This window comes from Thermobia domestica, chromosome 12 (assembly GCF_964235325.1).
Source record: "Thermobia domestica chromosome 12, izTheDome1.hap1.1, whole genome shotgun sequence".
Classification (NCBI taxonomy): Eukaryota; Metazoa; Arthropoda; class Insecta; order Zygentoma; family Lepismatidae; genus Thermobia; species Thermobia domestica.
Window position 1 is genome coordinate 62,853,246 of NC_137465.1, and position 17,475 is coordinate 62,870,720.

General features: G+C 35.4%; 1 protein-coding gene across 1 annotated transcript in view; it reads right to left on the reverse strand.

The window, feature by feature from the left end:
• LOC145666486 (fibrillin-2-like) overlaps nt 1–17,475 on the reverse strand; it is a gene marked incomplete in the record, with an annotated part of 450,634 nt that overhangs the window by 179,135 nt on the left and 254,024 nt on the right. The window contains 2 exon segments of the mRNA XM_081733749.1: nt 1,875–1,997; nt 15,561–15,683. Coding sequence (XP_081589875.1) covers nt 1,875–1,997; nt 15,561–15,683 — 246 coding nt within the window.

Below are 17,475 nucleotides of genomic sequence, written 5' to 3' on the forward strand. Positions count from 1 at the left end.
ATAATAAAATTACACTAAAATAAAACCTGTTGTTTGAGCTCTTTCTAAAAAAAGAAATTTACAATGTTATATGATAGTTTGTAAGTTAATATTTTCTATGTCGATATTTTCTATGTTGTAAGTTAATATTTTCTTCTTATTACTATTATCAATGTTTGCGTTGCTGGCAAAGTATGGTGCAGGTAACTCTTATCTTCCGTTCTTTGCTCATAGGTACTTGGAAGCCGAATAACATTCCGAAACTTACTGAGACCAAAATAAAACGAAACCGTAACCCTTCCGGTGTCCATGGATTAGTATCTTGTACGGGTACAAGCAAGAATTAAACCACCGTACATTCATAGTATCTATTGTGCATATATGTTGCAGATCGTACAGTTATATCATGAATATTTGTGTAAGGATTCGAGAATATTCAACAACGGCCCGTACTCAAACGTGCGTTTTGACGTCTGGAGTTGTAGGCACTTTTTTTTTTTTTCACGATGTCCATTGATGTGGTATCTTTTGATTGCACACTATAAAAGTTGGTGGCCGTAACCTGCCGAGAAATATCTTTTGCTGAACCAGATGGCATGAATTCTCTGTTTCAATGAATACCACATTTGTCTGCAATACTATAATGGACGTACCCGAGTCTGGAAGTGCCGCAGAGATAGACTGGGTGGGACACGCCCGAAACCACTACAATATAGGATGACACTTGCGTCCAATACGCATTGAAAGGACTTTAACCAGCCATCGCTATATCACAGAGTTGTTGAACCCTGTTGTGGTTTCACTTCTGCAGTACACGAATGAGATCACTTTGTAACAGAACTGCGCAAGTATCCAACAATTCCTAGATGGACACCATGTTCCACTACTTCCTTAGATCACGCGTTCAATTGATTACTGGTTGATTTTAACTTCTCTTTTCAGTAACTGGACTATATAAGACGGGACCTACAGCTTAACATTAGATTTAAACCACACAAAGTCCCAGCGGGAATCGCACCCGAATCTCCTGTCCCGAGATAGCGTATGCTAATCATATACAATGGAGCTCTATGCTTTCAATTATTATCTTATCTATTGAATATATCTACTCCATGACCCGCACGTAAGGGAACTGCGAATACAACACGCAACACGTGAACTTAACATGTGAAACTGTGTGGATTGTTATATGCCTAGTAGCATTATTTACGTCTATGGGACTCCACGCAACCCTCTACGTAATATCTATATTTCGTTAGGCTTCCAGTGGTCATCGCATGTCGTATAGAACAGTATTCGTAATTGTTTTAACCATCTACCATAAAATATCTGTATATTAAATTTGATACTGCCAACTTTCTCCTTTCCAATTTGTAATTTTTAATGGCCAACATTACAATTTGGTTTCCTAATAATTTACTGCAACTCTTCAATCATATTGAAAATAATGTAAAATATTTTGGGTTAAACGTCTCCTTGCACAAAAATCTTTGTATACTTACTGAGAATAAATCTATTTAAGATTATTTAAACAATAATTAAATTTATCAGTATTATTTAACACGAAAATAAATATAACCATTACTTCATCAAATAGAGGAAATCATAATTACTTATTCATCCTGCCTCATGTTACAAACCGCAGACGCTTTGCAGCTTATTGATAGTTAAAATCACAAATACACAGAAAAAGAACCAATGGCTTTATATTTCCTCTATAAATCGATTCTAAATTTACTCTTCCACAAGGGGGGCTAACCCCTTCCGTGGTACTAACCTAAACGACTAATTAAAAGAACATTCATAAAATATAAATATTGTACTGTTAATAGTATTCTAAATAGAAATATCTAATACTGCACAAAACATAGATAAGTATATGTACATTACTTTACCAATACAAGAATGTCCGGTTGGAGATAAAACATATCCTTCCTTGCATTGACACTTGAAAGAACCATCCATGTTAATGCAAATGCCATTGGCACACATTCCGGTCTCACTACATTCGTCATGATCTGAAGAAGAAAACAAATAAATTTTGTATAATACAATATATGACAGTTTCTAGTTAGTTTCACAAAATAAGCATAAGCTCACATGATTTATTTTTCTTTTTTGATCTGATCTGACTTAAAATCACACTTTATTTCAGTAATACTTCTTTGAAAATATATATTTTTTTAAGACTACGCTTAGACTTTCACTTAGGAAGCTGCTGTACACTAATTAAACTTAGATTTATATATTGTATATCGTCAGTAGTAGGGGTCCCGTTATATTGAGCCGAGTCAGCAAAAATTTTTGTGACGTCATAGGTCAAAGGTCAATGACCTTGGCCAGGGGTCAATGACCTAGGGGTACCTAGGACCACCCCCTCTAAAATTTGGCAGGGGTACCTTGGCCCACCCCCTAAATTTTGGCAGGGGTACATAGGACCACCCCCCTTAAATTTTGGAAATTGCCAAATCTAAAAATTGGGTGTGGTAGCCTAGGACCAGGGTATGTACCTCTATCAGTATTGGGTGTCTATGTCGTTCCCTTTCATGGGTAAAAAATTGCCAAAAATTGAAATTTCGGGGGTTTTTGACCTAATTTATCCCCTTGGATGAGGTGTTATTACCTTATATAGTTATATGGGCGTATACAGGGGTTCATTACCTTTCATAAGACATGGGTATATTAATGCACCCATTGAGAAATTTGGGAGGGGTACCATGGCCCACCCCTTAAATTTTGGAAATTGCCCAATTTAAACATTGGGTATTATAGTACAGGACCCTAATATGTATCATGATAAATTTGGGTGGTCCACCTCGTCCCCTTTTAGGGGTACAAAATTGCCAAAAATATAAACGTAAGCAATACGTTATACCACGTGTTTGGTTTTCGGCCTAATTTATCTCCTTGGATGTGGTCATATTACCTTATATAGTTATATGGGCGTATACAGGGGTCCATTAGCTTTCATAACATATGGGTATATTAATGCACCCCTTGAAAAATTTGGGAGGGGTACCTTGGCCCACCCCTTAAATTTTGGAAATTGCCAAATCTAAAAATTGGGTATGGTAGCCTAGGACCATAGTATGTACCTCTATCAGTATTGGGGGTCTATGTCGTTCCCTTTTATGGGTAAAAAATTGCCAAAAAATCAAATTTTGGGGGTTTTTGACCTAATTTATCCCCTTTGATGAAGTGTTATTACCCTATATGGTTATATGGGCGTATACAGGGGTCCATTAGCTTTCATAACATATGGGTATATTAATGCACCCCTTGAAAAATTTGGGAGGGGTACCTTGGCCCACCCCTTAAGTTTTGGAAATTGCCCAATTTAAACATTGGGTATTATAGTACAGGACCCTAATATGTATCATGATAAATTTGGGTGGTCCACTTTGTTCCCTTCTAGGGTACAAAATTGCCAAAATATAAACGTAAGCAATACGTTGTACCACGTGTTTGGTTTAGACCTAAGTTATCCTCTTGGATGAGGTTCTATTACCTTATATGGTTATATGGGCGTATACAGGGTTCCATTCCCTTTCATAAGATATGGGTATTTGGTGCACCCAGGGAGGGGTACCTTAGCCCACCCTTAAATTTTGAAAATTGCCCAATTTCAACATTTGGTATTATAGTACTGGACCCTAACATGTATTATGATAAATTTGGGTGGTCCACCTCGTTCCCTTTTAGGGGTACAAAATTGCCAAAATATAAACGTAAGCAATACGTTATACCACGTGTTTGGTTTTTTGACCTAATTTATCTCCTTGGATGAGGTCCTATTACCTTATATGGTTATATGGTTATGTATAGGGGTTTATTTCCTTTCATAAGACATAGGTACATTTGTGCACCCCGGGAGGGGTACCTTGGCCCACCCCTTAAATTTTGGAAATTGCCCAATTTAAACATTTGGTATTATAGTACTGGACCCTAACATGTATTATGATAAATTTGGGTGGTCCACCTCGTTCCCTTTTAGGGGTACAAAATTGCCAAAAATATAAACGTAAGCAATACGTTGTACCACGTGTTTGGTATTTTGGCCCAATTTATCCCGTTTGATGTATTCTTATTACCTTATATGATTATATGGTTATGTATAGGAGTTTATTTCCTATCATAAGACATAGGTACATTTGTGCCCTCTGGGAGGGGTACCTTGGCCCACCCCTTAAATTTTAGAAATTGCTCATTTTATATATTTGGTATTATAGTACTGGACCCTAACATGTATTACTATAAATTTGGGTGGTTCATCTCGTTCCCTTTCACGGGTACGAAATTGCCAAATTTTAGTACAACCACGTGTTTCGTTTTTTGACCTAATTTATTCCCTTGGATGAGGTCCTATTACCTTATATGGTTATAATGTCATGTATAGGGGTCTATTTCTTATCATAAGACATAGGTACATTGATGCACCCCGGGAGGGGTACCAATGCCAACCCCCTTAAATTTTGGAAATTTTTCAATTTAAGCATTCGCTATCATAGTACATGACCTCAATATGTATCATGATAAATTTGGGTGGTCCACCTTGTTCCCTTTCATGGGTAAAAAAAATTGCCAAAATATAAACATAATCAATATGTTGCATCACGTGTTTGGTTTTTGGCCCAATTTATTCTGTTTGATGTGATCTTATTACCGTATATGGTTATATGGTCATGTATATAGGTTCATTTCCTATCATAAGACATGGGTACATTGATGCATCCTTTAAAAATTTGGGAGGGGTATTTTGGCTCATCCACTCGGTTTTAGAAATTGTTTAATATAAGCATTTGGTATCATAGTACAGGTCTCCAATATGTACCACTATAAATTTGGATGGTCCACATCGTTCCCTTTTCATAGGTAAAGAACTACCAAAAATCAAATTTCGGAGGTTATTGACCCCTATTTAGCATGTTATATGGTTTATTACCTTTATATGTTTATGTTCCCTTTTAAATTTGGGAATTATCAGATAACAAAATTCGGTAAACGTTTTCTAGGACCCATTGGTATTCCTCTTATGGCCAAATATTCAAAATGTAAAGGTTATTGACCGGCTTTATTATTGAATAAGTACAGGATTTATTACTTTTTCATAAGACACAGGTGTATTTGTGTACCAATCTTAAATTTTGGAAGGGGTACATTTCTTATTGTCGTATCAATAATTGGTAATTGGATAGTATCTCATTCATTGGGTAAATCATTATGATCACGTGATCGGTTATTGACCTATGATGGGATTAGGAGTCCAGGACATTGGTACATTGAAACTTTGTAGGATAATTTGATAATGCGTCATTGGTTTTGATTATTCCCGTCAAATATAAACGTAAGCAAGACGTTGTACCACGTGATTGTCCTTGATGAGGTAGTGTACAGGGATTCATTTCCTTTGTTGTGGTACTTCTTAAGTTTGAGTACACACACACACTTCTAGAAAACAGTTGGTTCTACTCAGGTAAACAATTGACGGACATTATTGACCTTATTGAACATATTAACTCTAAGACTTAGGTATATCAAGAGAAGTATTCTTTAAATTTGGGAATGGTGATAAACAGAATTTTAACATAAGGTGCGAAATTTGAAACAATACATTGAACTTTAGTCACAGCTCATAGTCTAAGATCATTGGTGGTGATTGATTTGAAATCTGATAGCTAACCTTATTGAATCTTATGACTCATAGACGAAAGGCAATACATGCTACAACACTGGCAAAGTTATTGTTAATGCAATTTGATTGGTTGATCACTATCTTTCGTGCAATCTGATTGGTTCAAATCTTTGCTGTATTCAGTTTTAAGTTTTGTTTAACATTTAAAAATCTTGGTTTCGTTCAACATTTTGCACTCACTGATAAATATGATCAAAACCGTTTATTTGTTAATCGAATAGTTAAAAACCGGATAAAGTTTGACGGTTAACCGTGAAACGTAAAATTTTTTAGTTTGAAATTTTTTTTGCTTGAAATTTTTTGTTTGAAACTTTTCGTTTGAAATTTTTGTTTGAAAAAATTTTTGTTTGAAAATTTTGTTTGAAATTTTTTTTGTTTGTAAATTTTTGTTTCAAAATTTTTTGTTTAAAATTTTTTCGTTTGAAATTTTTCGTTTCCAAAATTTTTTTCTGTTTAAAAAATTTTTGTTTCAAATTTTTGTTTCAAAATTTTTTTGAAAATTTTTGTTTGAAATTTTTTGTTTGAAATTTTTCGTTTCCAAATTTTTTGTTTGAAATTTTTTGTTTCAAAATTTTTTCGTTTGAAATTTTTTGTTTGAATTTTTTTTCGTTTCAAAAATTTTGTTTCAAAGTTTGGTTTGACATTTTTTAAAAGTTTGTGCACTCATTAGTAAAGAACCGGAACTGTTAGAACAAAAACCTCTGGCAACATTGTGGTGCAATAGTACACGTCAGAACACGATAATGCAACGTCATCAGTTTTGCATCATCGTTCGAGTTAGTATTCATGATAACGTCATCATGGCTACTTGTCTGCAGTTTCTAAACACACGTGATGTGATAAAATCATTTACCAAGATTACTGATTTACAACAGAATGTACCTTATAGAATCTTAGCTAGCCAAATGATCCCTACAAAGTTTGGATTAAGAATCGTAGTGAAGCTTGAAAATGATAAGAATATAATTTTACCAGCAAGATATTTACCCATGGAACCATCAAAACAAGAAGAACTGCTGCGTTTCTTAAATACTGGATCTGTATCTTTATGCTATAAAAGACTCTTGGGTCGAAGTCATCAACTTGAATTTAGTACACAGCCAGATTCGTCAGCCATTGTGATGAAATCATGAATCAGCACGTCAGACATAGTTGTATGAATGTGGTTGGTCAGCATGACGTCAACAACTGTGATGAAATCATGAATCAGCACATTCCTTTCCAATGACGTCAGCCGTAGTTCTATAAATCAATCAATACCGTGAAATCATTTGAGCAAGTGCTTTTCAGGAGGAAAGATGTGTACTTCTAACGATAAAAAGTTCATCTTCGCAAGCTATTATCCAATAAACAAAACATGTGATGATTGGTATCAGTGCTAGAACATTTGACCCAGTGATTCGATTGGGCAAAGCAGAACAATTTGGTGTACAACTGACCTGTGAAGAATGGCACGAATCGACCAAATGAATGATGAGCTAAATGTGACCATAGTCAAATCATTAGGCTCAAATCATGAAGTGGTCCTCGAAGAGAAGATGGTGCTGTTACGTAAAAAGAGTACATTTCATGTCCCTCGCAACATGGTGTATCTAACACAAACGGAATGGAACAAATTCATCAGCGTATTTCAGTGTGTGAAACATGTAGTGGAAGTGTGCAACAAAACAAGTATATTCCTTCAAAAATGTGTTATGCATATTGTACAACATGTATCTAGATATTGTCAACATCGTTCGTGGGTGCATACCTGTATTGATAAACAGTTTATTTGTGATCAAATGGACATTGAGTTTCCACCAATTGATATTGCAATAGACCTTAAAAGACTTCAATTGGAATTAAAATTATATGCTAAAGACAAACTAGTGCAAGAAGTTCAAAATACATTGTATCGACAATATCCAGAACCACTATCTGGTATGGATGTATGTGGAGTGTAATAAAATGATCCATTTCAATGAATTGTGTTTTTTCATTTCAAGTACAAACCCAGGTTCTGACGTGTACTATTGCACCACAATGTTGCCAGAGGTTTTTGTTCTAACAGTTCCGGTTCTTTACTAATGAGTGCACAAACTTTTAAAAAATGTCAAACCAAACTTTGAAACAAAATTTTTGAAACGAAAAAAAATTCAAACAAAAAATTTCAAACGAAAAAATTTTGAAACAAAAAATTTCAAACAAAAAATTTGGAAACGAAAAATTTCAACCAAAAAATTTCAAACAAAAATTTTCAAAAAAATTTTGAAACAAAAATTTGAAACAAAAATTTTTTAAACAGAAAAAAATTTTGGAAACGAAAAATTTCAAACGAAAAAATTTTAAACAAAAAAATTTTGAAACAAAAATTTACAAACAAAAAAAATTTCAAACAAAATTTTCAAACAAAAATTTTTTCAAACAAAAATTTCAAACGAAAAGTTTCAAACAAAAAATTTCAAGCAAAAAAAATTTCAAACTAAAAAATTTTACGTTTCACGGTTAACCGTCAAACTTTATCCGGTTTTTAACTATTCGATTAACAAATAAACGGTTTTGATCATATTTATCAGTGAGTGCAAAATGTTGAACGAAACCAAGATTTTTAAATGTTAAACAAAACTTAAAACTGAATACAGCAAAGATTTGAACCAATCAGATTGCACGAAAGATAGTGATCAACCAATCAAATTGCATTAACAATAACTTTGCCAGTGTTGTAGCATGTATTGCCTTTCGTCTATGAGTCATAAGATTCAATAAGGTTAGCTATCAGATTTCAAATCAATCACCACCAATGATCTTAGACTATGAGCTGTGACTAAAGTTCAATGTATTGTTTCAAATTTCGCACCTTATGTTAAAATTCTGTTTATCACCATTCCCAAATTTAAAGAATACTTCTCTTGATATACCTAAGTCTTAGAGTTAATATGTTCAATAAGGTCAATAATGTCCGTCAATTGTTTACCTGAGTAGAACCAACTGTTTTCTAGAAGTGTGTGTGTGTACTCAAACTTAAGAAGTACCACAACAAAGGAAATGAATCCCTGTACACTACCTCATCAAGGACAATCACGTGGTACAACGTCTTGCTTACGTTTATATTTGACGGGAATAATCAAAACCAATGACGCATTATCAAATTATCCTACAAAGTTTCAATGTACCAATGTCCTGGACTCCTAATCCCATCATAGGTCAATAACCGATCACGTGATCATAATGATTTACCCAATGAATGAGATACTATCCAATTACCAATTATTGATACGACAATAAGAAATGTACCCCTTCCAAAATTTAAGATTGGTACACAAATACACCTGTGTCTTATGAAAAAGTAATAAATCCTGTACTTATTCAATAATAAAGCCGGTCAATAACCTTTACATTTTGAATATTTGGCCATAAGAGGAATACCAATGGGTCCTAGAAAACGTTTACCGAATTTTGTTATCTGATAATTCCCAAATTTAAAAGGGAACATAAACATATAAAGGTAATAAACCATATAACATGCTAAATAGGGGTCAATAACCTCCGAAATTTGATTTTTGGTAGTTCTTTACCTATGAAAAGGGAACGATGTGGACCATCCAAATTTATAGTGGTACATATTGGAGACCTGTACTATGATACCAAATGCTTATATTAAACAATTTCTAAAACCGAGTGGATGAGCCAAAATACCCCTCCCAAATTTTTAAAGGATGCATCAATGTACCCATGTCTTATGATAGGAAATGAACCTATATACATGACCATATAACCATATACGGTAATAAGATCACATCAAACAGAATAAATTGGGCCAAAAACCAAACACGTGATGCAACATATTGATTATGTTTATATTTTGGCAATTTTTTTTACCCATGAAAGGGAACAAGGTGGACCACCCAAATTTATCATGATACATATTGAGGTCATGTACTATGATAGCGAATGCTTAAATTGAAAAATTTCCAAAATTTAAGGGGGTTGGCATTGGTACCCCTCCCGGGGTGCATCAATGTACCTATGTCTTATGATAAGAAATAGACCCCTATACATGACATTATAACCATATAAGGTAATAGGACCTCATCCAAGGGAATAAATTAGGTCAAAAAACGAAACACGTGGTTGTACTAAAATTTGGCAATTTCGTACCCGTGAAAGGGAACGAGATGAACCACCCAAATTTATAGTAATACATGTTAGGGTCCAGTACTATAATACCAAATATATAAAATGAGCAATTTCTAAAATTTAAGGGGTGGGCCAAGGTACCCCTCCCAGAGGGCACAAATGTACCTATGTCTTATGATAGGGAATAAACTCCTATACATAACCATATAATCATATAAGGTAATAAGAATACATCAAACGGGATAAATTGGGCCAAAATACCAAACACGTGGTACAACGTATTGCTTACGTTTATATTTTTGGCAATTTTGTACCCCTAAAAGGGAACGAGGTGGACCACCCAAATTTATCATAATACATGTTAGGGTCCAGTACTATAATACCAAATGTTTAAATTGGGCAATTTCCAAAATTTAAGGGGTGGGCCAAGGTACCCCTCCCGGGGTGCACAAATGTACCTATGTCTTATGAAAGGAAATAAACCCCTATACATAACCATATAACCATATAAGGTAATAGGACCTCATCCAAGGAGATAAATTAGGTCAAAAAACCAAACACGTGGTATAACGTATTGCTTACGTTTATATTTTGGCAATTTTGTACCCCTAAAAGGGAACGAGGTGGACCACCCAAATTTATCATAATACATGTTAGGGTCCAGTACTATAATACCAAATGTTGAAATTGGGCAATTTTCAAAATTTAAGGGTGGGCTAAGGTACCCCTCCCTGGGTGCACCAAATACCCATATCTTATGAAAGGGAATGGAACCCTGTATACGCCCATATAACCATATAAGGTAATAGAACCTCATCCAAGAGGATAACTTAGGTCTAAACCAAACACGTGGTACAACGTATTGCTTACGTTTATATTTTGGCAATTTTGTACCCTAGAAGGGAACAAAGTGGACCACCCAAATTTATCATGATACATATTAGGGTCCTGTGCTATAATACCCAATGTTTAAATTGGGCAATTTCCAAAACTTAAGGGGTGGGCCAAGGTACCCCTCCCAAATTTTTCAAGGGGTGCATTAATATACCCATATGTTATGAAAGCTAATGGACCCCTGTATACGCCCATATAACCATATAGGGTAATAACACTTCATCAAAGGGGATAAATTAGGTCAAAAACCCCCAAAATTTGATTTTTTGGCAATTTTTTACCCATAAAAGGGAACGACATAGACCCCCAATACTGATAGAGGTACATACTATGGTCCTAGGCTACCATACCCAATTTTTAGATTTGGCAATTTCCAAAATTTAAGGGGTGGGCCAAGGTACCCCTCCCAAATTTTTCAAGGGGTGCATTAATATACCCATATGTTATGAAAGCTAATGGACCCCTGTATACGCCCATATAACTATATAAGGTAATATGACCACATCCAAGGAGATAAATTAGGCCGAAAACCAAACACGTGGTATAACGTATTGCTTACGTTTATATTTTTGGCAATTTTGTACCCCTAAAAGGGGACGAGGTGGACCACCCAAATTTATCATGATACATATTAGGGTCCTGTACTATAATACCCAATGTTTAAATTGGGCAATTTCCAAAATTTAAGGGGTGGGCCATGGTACCCCTCCCAAATTTCTCAATGGGTGCATTAATATACCCATGTCTTATGAAAGGTAATGAACCCCTGTATACGCCCATATAACTATATAAGGTAATAACACCTCATCCAAGGGGATAAATTAGGTCAAAAACCCCCGAAATTTCAATTTTTGGCAATTTTTTACCCATGAAAGGGAACGACATAGACACCCAATACTGATAGAGGTACATACCCTGGTCCTAGGCTACCACACCCAATTTTTAGATTTGGCAATTTCCAAAATTTAAGGGGGGTGGTCCTATGTACCCCTGCCAAAATTTAGGGGGTGGGCCAAGGTACCCCTGCCAAATTTTAGAGGGGGTGGTCCTAGGTACCCCTAGGTCATTGACCCCTGGCCAAGGTCATTGACCTTTGACCTATGACGTCACAAAAATTTTTGCTGACTCGGCTCAATATAACGGGACCCCTACTACTTCGTCTTCTTTGGACTGGATGCTTTCTAATAATACCACACAAATACCTTCAGGAAGCTAAATTCGAAGTTTTACTGGGAATTTTAAAGAAGATGGAAATTCATCAACCTATTTAAGTGCTTCTAGTAGATCCCAGGGTGCAGATACCTTCACAAACTGTACCTCAGAGAATAACACATTCTTCCTATTGAGATGTTTTTCGAATTATTGCAATACGGGCAAAAGTATAAAAGATAAAAAATATTTTTGAGTCATATGTGTGATGCAAAATCGATAAAACAAAATACAATTTAGGAGAAAGACTTACGTATCCAGGGGGCCTAGGGGAGCCGGGACCCCTAAAATTTTCACGGTAGGCTTGCAAATGAACTATAATATGGTGATGAACTATAATAAAGTTGGATCGCCCACCCTCCTAACTTCAGCAAGGCCCCCCTACATTTTGGGGCTGGCGACAGGCCTGGAAAGGATCTGCTCGCGCATTAATGTCCTTAAATTCACGGATTGTATATCACTGTCTTCAGAATGAAGTAAACTTTCGATTGATCCACACACATGTGTCATGACTCTTAAATTCGGGAGAATTTCCACAATATTCCCAAACTTTTCAGTACGAAAAGTATTTTTCATTTTAATTTGAGTGTCTCTAGCAAGGTTCCAGGGTCAAGTACCTGCAAAAATGTATCACGAAAATTTTACATGCCCTAGGATATATGTTTCCTAAGTTCGTTAAAATTCACTTATTTGTACGAGTTACATAGTTATGATTAAAGCCCGGAATTAATGGCAAAATGCCAATGACAGCATACCACAGATCTGAGTCGCTCTTATCTGGCCAAGCGATCTCGGTGTCTGATAATAACTAGTCTATTCCCGTTGGAATGTGACAAGTAAAGGGGCGGGGATGCTAGTGCGTATTCAGTTCTTGGAATTTTGAAGCAGTGTTCGGTTCTTGGAATGACAAACGAAGATGCTTACTTTCAAAAAATAGTTAGATGGACAGTTATTGGGAATCTTATGCGTGCGACATACAGATGATATTTATGTGTGTTTCAGTATTTCAAGACGCCGAAAGCTGGTCTTTCTAGGCAACAGAAGTTGGAAAACTTTGTGAGTGAGTTCAGGCGCACTGTATTTTCAGCAGACGGTTATGTACTGTTCTGTAAGTTATGTGAAATTGTGGTTTCCGCTGAAAAGCGTTTTGTAACACACCATCTAAGCACTGCAAAACACAATTCTGCAAGGACACGCAAATCAGCTGGTGAAAAGGTTCAAAATCTTCTTGGATTCCTGCTTCGCGTACTAACAGTTTTGCGGTGAAGCTCTAATTAACGCGGACATTCCTTTATGGAAGTTAGAAAATGTTCCTTTAGAAACTTTTTCTTGAAATACACAAAACAAAAAGTTCCCAGTGAATCATCTTTGAGAAAGACTTACGTTGATACCGCGTACAACAGAACTATTGACGATATCCGTAAAAGTGTTGCTGACAAAAATATATGGATTTCAATTGATGAAACTTGCGATATTCTAGGACGTTCCATTGCCAACGTTGTAGTTGAAACTTTGGGAGGGGAAAGCACACAAACATTTTGATGGAAGAAGTAAATGGCACGGTAATTGCACAGGTTTATACAAAATCGCTGAGTATTCTGTGGCCAGAATGTGTAAAATACGATAAGGTCCTTCTTTTTGTCACAGATGGAGCTGCATACATGAAAAGTGCATGGCACACGCGCTACATAGAATTGCAGAGGAAGTTCGCTCTCATTTTCCTGACGTTGACCTTCTTGTGTCAAATGTGAAAAAGGTACCGGTATTTCTGAAAGCTCACTCGCGAATAAGTGCGTTTCGCGAATTAGCCCCTGAACTTCCGCTTCCACCACAGCCTGTCTTAACGAGATGGGGTACATGGATTACAGCTGTTCTCTATTATGCTAACAACTTTGAACCCATCAAAAGAATCATTGATACTTTTGATGAGGATGATGCATCTTTAATTAAGATTGCTTAAAGTTTGCTTAGGAAAAATTCCTTGAAAAAGAAAGTCTTTATTGCAACACATTTTGCAAAGTTACCAGATGCTTGAAAGAAAAAGAAAAAGAAAAGAAAAGAAAAGAAAAAAGAAAAGAAAAGAAAAAGAACAGACTCTCACTAGTTCTCTGAAAATCTTCAATGATACTCTCAACGATCTGAGTGTTGCACCTGGTGACAAGGGCGAGTACATTCGGCGTAAGTGTGATCGTGTTGTAAGTGCTAATCCAGATTTGGGAAAATTGAAGGACATCGCTAGTGTTATGGGAGGTGATGCTGATGCAACAACTTTTGACAGTGACATGGATCCTTCCCAAATTACATGCTTCAAGTATGCTCCAGTGACATCTGTAGATGTGGAAAGATCATTTTCAGATCTAAAGCGAATTCTTTCTGACAAGAGACAAAGTCTTTTGTTTGAAAATCTTAAAAAGATGTTAATAATTTCAGAGAACAAATATATGAAAAATCTTTCATAAGTGAAAATAAACTGCTAGTGCAGTGTAAAATGACTTCACTTTAGTATTTCTTGTGCTTTGAATGTTTGTGGTAATGTAGCCGCGTGTGAATAAAATGTGATAGTGTTTTTAAGTTATTGTTTCATTGTTACTACAGAAGAATGGCGAATGAATTGTTAGATGTCGTCCCTTAACGGGTTGCGCAAGTACGCAGTACAAAGTGCAAATTGAAACATTTCATTTGATTAATAAACGAATTATAGCCTATTATAGCTTTTACATATTTTAGTATCTATTTTTCCCCAAAGTTCGTGATTGCTTGTTTATTTTATTTTGCCATTTTACCTGCCATTTTAGGGTATTTATTTTGCAATTTTGCCAGCCATTTTCGGGCTTTTATTTTGCCATTATTTCGGACTTTAGTTATGATGATATACAAGTGTTTCGACTCAAGGACCTGGGCTAGTCCTAGACAATTTTGCCACCCCGTGCAATAGCATCATTTTCCACCCCCTTTCTTCAGAAAGAACAAATCTTAAAAACTATGATTTTAAGTATGCTGCCCCATCATGAATAACGAAGGGGAAGGAAAGTGCACTCACACTCAGTAAGGTATAAATACTACAAATACGATCTTGTTGTGTCTGTCTTTTTCTTTAAATAATCTATTATGATAGGAAAGGATAAAGCAGGGGAAATATGGTAATTTTTTTTTAAAGAATTCAATATTGAGCTTCAACTTTACAGTTCCAGTTTACAATTCCAGTGCAACTAAATCTTGTATCTTTATTTCTTGATTTTCCTTCTACATCTCTTATTTATCTTTTTTTTAAACTTGCTTCCACCTTCAATGATAAGGAACTTCTTTGTGACAAAGACAAGATTAGTTTTCATATCAAAAATGTAATAACTAACTAAATGAAACAGGTGTTCGAAAATTCAAGAATTGAGTTCTTGTATTTAATAACAATCAAGCAATTCATGCTGGGATTTGTTTGGGCATTTGCTTTAGCACTGTCCGTATGATCTTAAACTAATGTGATCTAAACATGATTTATGAATGTAATATTGAAATCGAAGGTCAGTTTAGTAAATTTAACTACCATCATCATGAAGTCTGTTTCCAACAACAAATATTTATTTTAAATAATATAGTTATGACAGATTTTAAATTATTATATCATAATGAACTTAAACATTAAGTGAACAACAGTAGCATTTTATAATCTTACCAATGCAAAACTTTCCATCTGATGACACATCAAACCCTGCTGGACAAATACAAGTGTAACTTCCAGGGGAGTTTGTGCAACGTCCACCCCGGCAGTAACCCAGGATATTGCATTCGTCAATATCTAAGTAAAAGAATAATAATAATAGGAAAATCATCAATTTCTCTATTAAAATATAGCAAATTATCTTTAAATCACTGAAAACGCAGTTAAATCACTGCAAAATCTTTAAATCACTGCAAAATCTTTAAATCACTGCAAAAAGAAAGAAAACAAGACAGTAAATCTACGTAAATTACGAATATTTATAACATTTCCTTTTTCTATCCCCACACACATTTCTTCATGATTTTCAAAATACTACAAAAAATAAAAACAGCTAAAATTGTTCAATATTATTTCTGTAATTCTAGCACTTACAAATTTCTATTTAACACGATAGTCAATGTTGTCAAGTTGCAGTTTGTTGTTAAGCACTTGGTTGCCTACAATTGAACATTAATTTATTTACTTATATACTTCTGGATAATGAGGAACACTAACAATATTTATTTCACTACTTTTTATACAAAAACATTGTGCAGGGTAATTTTACTATAACGCAAAGAGTGAAAAAGCGAACGACTGGACCGCAGTTCGAACCCGGGACCTCCGGAATACCGTGCCGATGCATTACCCACTACATCACCCAATCCGCTTCCCAAAACAGGCACCCGCTCTCCCACTCTCGAGATCGGTCGGCAATTTTTCTTAGCTTGGTCATTTCTGCATAATCTGCATAAACGTGAAAGAAGTGGGATCAAGACTTAATACATAATGACTTCCTATAAGGTAAATTATAAAAGTATTTCATATACCCATAATTTAATTGGATACTACAATTGCTCTTAAGTAAGCTAACTCGAATTTTCCAACTACTGTTTAGAAAACTGATTAGCGCGTCTGTTCCTGGGTACATAAGTCACAGTAAGGAAAATGCGAATGAAAGTTGAATTACGACGGAAAATCACAAACAGAATAATTCTAATTTTATTCAGATACTAATATTTATTAAACAATATATACACAAGGAATTTAACTAAACTAAACTAAATTTGCCGATACTACAACCTACAAAGGATTATGACCGGCCAGATGGCACGCTCAACTGGGTGATGCATCAGATCCTAACGTAATCATTTCTCGCATTAGACTTAAATTCGCTATCTCTTAATTCAATGGCTTCTTACTTGCTTCACGATCTTGGTTCGACAATAAAAAAATCCGTATTCTCAGATCAGATCACGCACTACCTATGTCTCCTGCACCTGCCAAGCATTAGGTATCAACTTTGGAACGTGTGTCCAACGGTGTTAATAACAAACATACTAGAATATATTCCTTGATACATACTTCAATAATCCAAAAATGCAAATAAGAATTTACTTACTCTTACATTTAAGAATACGTGTTGCAGTCACCAGTTCGATTACACAAAATGCCCAACGATGTTTCACCGTTGTATTTGATAATAACATTTTAAAACATTAGATCGTACACCGGTTGAAGTATTGACTTTATTTTATAAGAAACCAAAGATAAAGAAAATATACGGTAGGAAACAGGGTAGGCCCGGCCTCAGAGCCTCATAGTACGCTTCTAAAGATAAGTGACTCATTTGACCGCTTGTACTTCGGTACGCATGCTGTCTGAGGTGTCTGACAGAGCAGTCCTCGACGCGGAAGAGATTCCAATTGCTGAGCCACGAGATTGTGCTAGTTCATAGCAGGAAGTCGTAGTGGTAAGAGTGAAGGTGTTTACAAACGCAGCAAAATTCCATATGATCCTGATCAATGGGGAATGTAGGAAGAATATCTGAGAAGCCTGACGTGTGTAAGCAGAGAAATATCCAGACAAACGGCAATCATCGCGACGT